Source organism: Petromyzon marinus, unplaced genomic scaffold (assembly GCF_048934315.1).
Source record: "Petromyzon marinus isolate PM22_M1 ecotype Great Lakes invasive population unplaced genomic scaffold, UKy_Petmar_22M1.pri1.0 PM_Scaffold_589, whole genome shotgun sequence".
NCBI lineage: Eukaryota > Metazoa > Chordata > Hyperoartia > Petromyzontiformes > Petromyzontidae > Petromyzon > Petromyzon marinus.
The window spans coordinates 2,461-11,143 of NW_027423600.1; the positions used below are offsets into that span (position 1 = coordinate 2,461).

At 43.6% G+C, this 8,683-nt stretch overlaps 1 protein-coding gene across 2 annotated transcripts; it reads left to right on the forward strand.

The window, feature by feature from the left end:
• The first annotated feature begins 271 nt into the window (after positions 1-271).
• LOC142923700 (exosome complex exonuclease RRP44-like) lies at positions 272-8,473 on the forward strand. Of its 2 annotated transcripts, none has more exons than XM_076064665.1 (3): positions 272-383; positions 5,070-5,192; positions 7,183-8,473. In XM_076064665.1, the coding sequence occupies exons 1-3, from the start codon at positions 288-290 to the stop codon at positions 7,258-7,260; spliced, it is 297 nt and encodes a 98-aa protein (XP_075920780.1). In that variant the 5' UTR covers positions 272-287; the 3' UTR covers positions 7,261-8,473. The 2 variants fall into 2 exon arrangements, 1 of the variants encoding a protein (XP_075920780.1); XR_012940793.1 differs by lacking the exon at positions 272-383 and adding an exon at positions 2,892-3,208.
• The last annotated feature ends 210 nt before the right edge of the window (positions 8,474-8,683 follow it).

Genomic DNA, 8,683 nt, shown 5'->3' on the forward strand with positions numbered 1-8,683 from the left:
TCAGTTGTGATCACGTGACGCTCGGCAGTACAAAGCTGCTCGTATTGCAAGACCCTCGCTCGTTTATCAAATTAATATTTATTAAAAATGTTGCTTGTCTTGTAAAACACTCGCAGACCAAGTTACTCGCAATCCAAGGTTTTACTGTATATGCCGCTCTCTAACAGCACTTGGCCCAGCGGTCTGTTAAGACTATACGGGGGATCTTTTTTGTCTGCGTGCAGGTGTTGATCCAGGGGCTGCAGCATTTAAACCGCGCGATGCACGACGACATCGTGTGCGTGGAGATGTTCCCCGAGGAGCGCTGGGTTGCCCCCTCCTCGCTGGTCCTGCACGATGAGGGCGTCGCAGGGGACGTTGCAGAAGAGAATGAAGAGGATGTGGTGAGTGGAGCGTCAACACTGCCGAACCAAAATCAAACCCAGACACCTGCAGTGTGCGTGTCTCTCGCCCCGTGGTCGCATGGATTTTTCTCCAGGTCCTCCGGCTTTTCCCTCCACAGTTACAATCTGACATGCACTTAGAGTATGTGGCTGCTATCAATTTCAAATGTGATAAGATACTTCACTGAACGATCATTTGTGGCCAGGTCACTTAAAAAGAGCTATAGAGCTCTCAGGGTCCTTACCTGGTAAAGTTATTTAGTTTATAGTTTTTAAATAGTTTTAATATAAATTTTGATTTAAAGCTTTCGTGACTGCAGTAATTCATATTCTTAGTTTTTTTTCGGTAAAGTCACGTTGAAGGGAAACAACAAAATAATAAAATATATAAAACAATAAAAAAAATTCTCACGACGTTTCGACCATAGCTCAAACGGTCGTCTTCAGGTGTGTTGGTTTGCATAAATTTATTTTTAAACGGCGCATTTATTTATTTATAAAAACGTTAGCGCCACGCGCAACGATTTGGCAGTTTATTTAGGACTAGCCCATCTATATTCTGAAAAGAGGAGGGGGGAGACGAAATTTTTTATAATGTATGCTGTCTGAAAGCCACTGTAAGCGTGAACAATCAATTAAGACCTGAAATGGTTTATCAAATCTTTCCAATGATTGCTAAGATAGAATCCATTTTCTCGGTTGAAATTGTCTCTGTGCTTGTATATGTGGATAGCCTCATGAACGAATCTCTCATGGAAGCCAGATGGCTTACAAAGAACCTCTGTCTTGGAAAAGTCAATGGCATGTGAGCCTACTGAATTAGAACAATGATCTGCCACGGCTGAGGTGTTGGTCTTACCGTGTTTAAGGTCTGCTTTGTGTTCACGAATGCGGTCCGAGACATGGCGTTTGGTTTCTCCAATGTAACTACTACCACAGAGGCAACTTAGTTTGTAGACACCAGGGTATTGTATGTCCGGAATCACATCTTTTACAGACGAAACCAGATCACGGATTTTATGTAATGTGTTGAAACGGACCTGGATCTTGTGTTTATTCAGGATTTTGGATATCTTTTTTGTGACCCCCGCAATGTAGGGTAAAGTGATGGTTTTGAAAGGCTCCTCAAGAGGGTTCTTCTTCATGGTTTGAGTGATAGCTTTGCGGATTGTATAGTCGGAGTAACCATTAGCCCTAAGAGCTTGGTGTACGTGCTTGAGTTCACTGCTTATGTGTTCCTGGTCGGATATGCATTGGGCTCTATGATACAGAGTCTTGATGAGAGAATTCTTCTGTGATGGATGGTGGTGGGAATCCGGTTTCAGATAAGCATCCGTATGGGTAGCTTTCCTGTAGACAGAGTGGCTCATTGAACCATCAGGTCTCTTTTTAATTAGGACATCCAAAAAAGGTATCTTGCCATCTATTTCGACTTCCATGGTAAATCTGATGGCTGGGTGTATGGAATTGATGTGGTCGAAGAATTGGTCTAGAGCAAGCCGGCCATGTGGCCAGATGACAAAAGTGTCATCCACGTACCTCTTCCATAAGGTTGGGCGCAGAGTGGCAGTCTGGATGGCGTCAGTCTCAAATTTCTCCATGAAAATGTTAGCTATAACTGGAGAAAGGGGGGAGCCCATTGGTGTGCCCTCAGTTTGTTTGTAGAAAGTTCCATTCCAAGTGAAGTATGTATTGGTTAAACAGTGTCTCACCAGGGGGGGGTACCTCAGTGTTTAGTCCTTGATGAACCAAGTCTTCAATGATTGCAATGGTGTCAGGTACAGGAACCTTGGTGAATAAGGAAACTACATCAAAACTGATAAGCAGGTCGTCTGGGGACAGGGAAATACCCTTGATTGTCGATACCAGATGAGTCGAATTTTGTACCACAGAGGTGGTCTTTCCAGTGAAAGGACGCAGGATTTCAGACAAAAAACGAGCTAGTTTGTAGGTGGGGGAGCCGATAGTAGAGACTATGGGACGAAGGGGTGTATCTACTTTATGTATTTTTGGTAAGCCGTATAATCTTGGTGGCCTGGCAGCAGAAGGTTTCAACGAAAACTGTTTAGATTGATCAATTAATGCGGTTGAATCAGAAATTATTTTGTTGGTTTGTGTGACGAGGCTGTTGGTGGGATCTCTTTTTATTTGTGTATAACTACCATCGTCGAGTAATTCTTTAATTTTGTTGTTGTATTCTATTTTATCCATGATGACAGTAGCATTGCCTTTGTCAGCTGAGAGGACTACAATATCATTCCTCTTTTTTAATTTATATAATTCAAAACGCTCATCTTTGCTGAGGTTGCTAGCTGGCATCTTAGCGTTTTTGAGGGTTGCAGCGATTTCAGATCTTGCTACGTCTGCAGCGATGTGACCCAGGCCCCTGAGAGCAACGTCTACTTGGGCAATTATATCATTAACTGGTATGTGTTTAGGTGTGACTGCAAAGTTTAGACCTTTAGCTAAAACGGATTTCAGACCATCGGAAATAGAACTGTTACTGCGATTAATTACGACTTTATTAACGTCTAACTTTTTGGTGTGTGGGTCCGGTCTTTTGTTGAAGAGGAGGTTAAATTTGGAAATCAGGTTTTCCTTACATTTGGTCGACATAGTAGCAGCTGAAGAGGCAGTCATATTGTCTACATGTTCCCAATCCGATGTGGACATTATTGCCGTCAATGATAAGTGTGATTTGTAGAGTGTCTTGTCTAACTGATCTAGTTGTGTGCGTATAAGTCTGATTTTTCAAGTACGGCTTGGAGGGGACGGTTTTCTTTGACTCTAAAGATCTCAAGCTCAACGTTACCTTCGACGAGGAGGTAGGGCATGTGTTCACTTAACTGGGAGGCATTGGCATTTCCCGAACGGCTGAATTCTGCATTTAAACCCAGGACTGGCTTAATGCACTGGGACCCAAGCCCCCTGACCATCTCTCTACGATTAGGTTTCTATCAGACACACAGACACTTGGTTTAAGGTGGAAGAACGCAGTGAGATACGAAGCTCCGTTTTTTTTGCCATTTGGCAGTGCGGACTATTACAGAGGAAGTTACACCGGTGGATACATTAGAGCCGGATGGCTCACAGGGCTATACCAAAATAAACTGAAACTGAATTAAATGATGTAAATGCGTTTCAAATATAAAACTGTCACAATTAAATTTGCTTTGGAAATAACTGCCATGACGGAGCCCGTATTGTCACGGAGAGGACATCACATTAAAAATACAGTAAAATCCTTCAGATCCGGAAGAATTATAGAGAAAATCTAATGCTTTCTGTAAACAATGAGAAACTCGAAGGGCAGAAAAGTACTTGTAGAATAAAAACAAATGAGAGAAATAGTAGTTGATGCAAAAAGTGATCTCTAGATGGCAAAAAGCACATTTGTCATCAGTGGATCCGGTCCTTTCCAGCATGCCTTGCATGCCGCATTACATTGTCACTCTGCGTGGATAATGCACACAGCCTAATTTGGACCAGAAGCTCAAAAGGGTCAACATTTGCAGCCATATTTTAGGTATGTTCTTAACTGCAATTGTGCACTCCATATAACCTAAGGGGGGTTGCATCTACTCCTTAATGATGGCCAAATAAGGCTTTAAAATTCCTTGGCTGGCCCGCACATCACGATCCCTCGGTTGGTTTGGTCATTGCAGCCATCGGCTTCTCATGCCTGATTTTCAGCTCGCGGTGAGGTGGCCCAAGCGGTATTGCATTCGCTGTGTGTTGTGGAGATTTGTGTTTCAAACTCGGTGGCCACTCCGGTTAATACTGTGGTGTGTCTTCTTTGGTTCTTTCGGTAAAGTCACGTAGAATGAGAATAAAATAATAAATTGATAAAATAAAATAGCACAATAATATTCTCACGACGTTTCGGCCACAACACAAGCGGCCTTCATCAGGTGAAGGGACGAGACTGTGTTGTGGCCGAAACGTCGTGAGAATATTATTGTGTTATTTTATTTTATCAATTTATTATTTTATTCTCATTTTACGTGACTTTACCGAAAGAACCAAAGAAGATGAATCCTTGCAGTCACGAAATCTTTAAATCGAAACTGTGGTGTGTATTAAGCGTAAAATATTTACAGGCTATCCGCTTTAACAGTGGACGTTAAAAGATCCTGTAACGTTATTCATGTGCCAGCATCATGGTCCAAGGTTGGCAAATTACATGCAAATTACTTATTTGGGGAGCACATATCAATCGTTCGCCTCCTTTTACAAAGACGTAGCAGTGACCTTGAATGCAAACGTTTTGAGAATCAGTGAGGCTTTTCTGAGTGACCCATGTAATAGTATAAATAATAACGTTGGGTTTACGTCAATCCGTGCTTGTGTGCAGGGCACTTGGCAGAGAGCAGTCAGCGGTAGTGTAGCGGTTAGCGCTCTGCGCTACGATCCCGGCGACTTGGGTTCGATTCCTTCGCACGGTCAACACCAGTGATGATTATCTGAACCGGTCCTGGGCCTCGCCTAGGTTGACTCGGAACTCAATTGAATGCCTGCTGCGGTGTGTAAACATCGCCACTGGGGAGACAAAGGCGGCCGGGCATGGCGCTGGCAACCCACCCCCTTGTGTGCCGTGCCGGCCTTCATCTGTGCTCCTCGCCAACAGCACTTGCCCCAACAGTCTGTTAAGGCTACATTGGAGATATGTCTTTGTGTTTTGTGTAGGACCCCACGCTGTGCGTGGAGGGCATCGTGCTGAACATGTTCGACCGCGTGTGCGTGCGCGTGTCGCTGGATTCGTCCAACCTGCAGCACCAGCGGATCCGCATGCACCTCGTCCGCCCGGAGGTACTCACCGTGCGGCGCGACGCGCAACCTCGGAATACCACCGATTTGTATTGTGACCATGCTGCTGTTGCTGTTTGCTGCGCCAGCAGTAGTGCACAAAAAACAAACGCTCGCCGCATCGGAACGTCAGCGGGCCGAAAATTAATGGCACAAGCCACAGCATAGCGCTTGTTGCCATGCAACCCAAACTGTGGGACCGTATAGTAAACCCATAGAGACACAGAGATACATAGGAGATACAGAGAGACCCATTATGATTCCTAGAGATTCATAGAGACTCATACAGATACATAGCAGTGCATTAAAAACAAGCTCCTGTACGATTGTGGCCATGCAACCCAAACTATGGACTACATTTTACACCACTGTAGTCTGCGCTCCTTGAATGGAGGGGGTGGCAAGATGACACAAACTCTCTCCTGAGGCTCTACCGAGGCTATCAGACCCATACATTGGCATTTAGCCCCTGAACGTAATACCCTTATAACACAGGAATAAAATATAAACTCCGGTCTTGGATGGAAAAAAATATATGTATAGCTAGCATTTTGAGCTGCAGTCTGTTGTCCTATACCTCCTGTAACTGGCAAATTGGATATAACGCGATGATGAATGTATGAAGGAACGCATTTTTTGTATAACGCGGATCCAAACTGGATATAACTCGGTTGAATGAATGGAACTACGTCGCGCGAGTAGGAATAAGCGGTCGTAACGGCTGCCTCGGCGTAGCATCACACAAGGCGGGATGCTGCTGGATGCTTCTAGATGCTACCCACGTTCCTTAGTCTTTGTTCAGCCTGTGTTACGCATCTCACGCGTTATTGCGGACTGCGCTTTACCCCATATAATATATTATTTATTATAACACGATTTTTCCAAAACGCGGTGTTCTTGAGGTACGCAACTACCGTATTATAGAACAGACTGTATATCCAAAGACTATGGGACACTATCCCTACCTATATCAGTTGTGACTGTCCGTGTGTTTAAATCCAGCTTGAAAACATCGTTATTAATTGGCTTTTCCTGGATTCTGATTGGTTATTACTGTGAGAGGAATCATTATGATTAGCTTTTATTGCATTTTGCATGCTGTGTAAAGTGTCAGTATCACTGTCATTATTGTTATTATCGGCTTTTACTTTATTTCTATTGGCTTGTATCTATACTTGAGTAGTTTTTTAATGTCCAGTGCTTTTTTGGGATATTTCGATATGCAAGGTGCTGTATAAAATAGATTTTTATTATGGCCCTAGTTCATTGCACAAGAAGGGCCATTATCTGAAACGTGACCTATTTAAATGATGAATGCGAGTTCTCAAGATACCAAGCTAAGTCAGGGTGTGGGAGCCTTGGTAGATATCAGATTTCTTAACAAAACTCCATGAGTCTGTTCTGCATGGGTTTCCTCCGGGTTCTCTGGTTTCCTCCCATATCTAAAAATAAGCATGCGTTGAAACTGGTATTAAGGTAGTTTACGTATCGCCATGGGCGGCAGGGTGGCACATTGGTAAACCCTTGTGTCTTGCAGCAAGAAAACTGGGTTTGATTCCCAACTAGAGTGTGTTACTGTGTGGAGTTGTCATCTTCTCTCCCCGTGTTCCTCAAAAGTCTTCAGACTTGGCGAAGTTTTTCAGTGTTAATAAGTGTAATGATAACGTATCACATTTGTTGGAAATACTCGCATATGTGTGTGTGAGAGCATTGGTGTAGTGGTTAGCACGCTGCGCTATGAACCCGGCAACCCAATTCCCACTCACCGCCAACACCAATGAGGATTATCTGAACTGCTGTTTTGCCTACCCAAGGTCAACTCTTTCTTAAATGAGTACCTGGTGCAGTGTGTAAACATCAGCACTGGGGAGAGGTGTTGGCCACTTACCCCCTCGTGGGCCATGCCGCCTAACAGCAGCACAGTCTGTTAAAGGCTTATTTGGGTGACTATCTTTGTTGTACGTTTGTGCCATTTGTGTGTCCGCTGTCACAGATTCCAGGCTACAACCCTGCGGAGTCCACCCCATGGGGCTCGCCTTCTCCCCGGCCTAAGAAACCCAGACAGCACTAGTGTATCGTGGATGCGGTGTCAACAAGATGTCGGAGGAGGTGCATGAGTGGGCACACACTCTGGGTTTTACATCTGCAGAGTTAATTAAGTGTACATTGTGCTCGCAAGCAGAGGTGAACAATTGAAAAAAAAAGCAGTGGCGGTTATGAGAAATGTTTCCCTGAAGTAACAGACGGTTTGCACTCTGAACTTGCAATCCAGAGTTCACCGGTTCTTCGTTCTCCTGGCGCAGCGGTTCAAATGGTAGCGCATTTTTTTTTTTTAGAATTTTTACCTTGCCAACCAGTACAATCAGCCAATTAAGGTGTATACGCGTCAAGATGTATGAAAGGTTTAGGATATCTTATGCCCCACTTCTTTGCCAGCCAAGACACTGACCCCCTTGTGATGAAGGTGATTTCACAAAAATATTGGTTACTGAATCGGTGGTGTGTATTGACTAACGCAGCAGTGTCCAACCCACAAAGCACTGTGATCCATTCTGGTATATCTCAACATGTTCCGTGATCTACCAGCAATATATGACCAACAGTTACCCGGATGGATTTAACCGACTAATAGAACACTGTAGACATGCCAAGTGCTAGTGCGATCTATTGGTTTAAAATATATATTATTAATCCATTAATTCTTAGTCGGGGATTTTGTTTTGCCATCTGCTATAACAAGAATTGCTTTATATTAGAGGTGTTTATTCCTATTTGTCCTGAGATCTACAATCAAAATCTTTTGCGATCATCCACCCATGGATCGCGATTCACATATCGGCTACCACTGATCTAACAGTTGAAAACCAGTTTAACACGTAGGCTTTCGCGACCAATATCCATAACACGGGTTTTTTGGGTTAGATCGCGTAATAAATATTTAAATGTGTCAGTAAACCCGCCACCACCCGACACAGCCAATTCGAAAGGTTTGTCACATTAACAGAACATGCCAATTCGTTACTAGTAACATCACACCGGTGTCTTGGAGAGCAAAGCCACAACATTTACAATCTGAGTACAATGTTTCACCAGTAATTACAACCAGCTTCATCAGGCGACAGCCAGATTCGTGGAGAATCCTCGTTCCTTAATGCGCATGCATAATGTGTGTTGATTAACATATAAATAACCCAATCGGAAATGGATACCCATAGTCATATGCATTCATTGATTCCCCTCCCAATTCGCGAAAGAAGTGCTCACAAGTGATGGCTGTCGCCTGATGAAGCTAGTTAGTGCTGGCGAAATGTTGTACTTAGATTGTAAATGGTGTGGCTTTGCTCTCCAACACACTGGTGGACTGTACTAGTAACGAATTGACATGTTCTGTTTACGTGACAAACCTTACTAATTGGCTGTCGGGTGGTGGTGGGTTTAACAACACATTTATATATTTAAACGATCTAACACATAAAACGTGTATTATAGTTAAA

Excerpts from the sequence above, each read along its gene's own strand:
- LOC142923700 (XM_076064665.1), top strand. The coding sequence starts at position 288 with ATGTTCCCCGAGGAGCGCTGGGTTGCCCCCTCCTCGCTGGTCCTGCAC. Across the intron at positions 384-5,069 it reads AAGAGAATGAAGAGGATGTG|GACCCCACGCTGTGCGTGGA; the intron begins GTGAGTGGAGCG and ends TGTTTTGTGTAG. Across the intron at positions 5,193-7,182 it reads TGCACCTCGTCCGCCCGGAG|ATTCCAGGCTACAACCCTGC; the intron begins GTACTCACCGTG and ends CCGCTGTCACAG.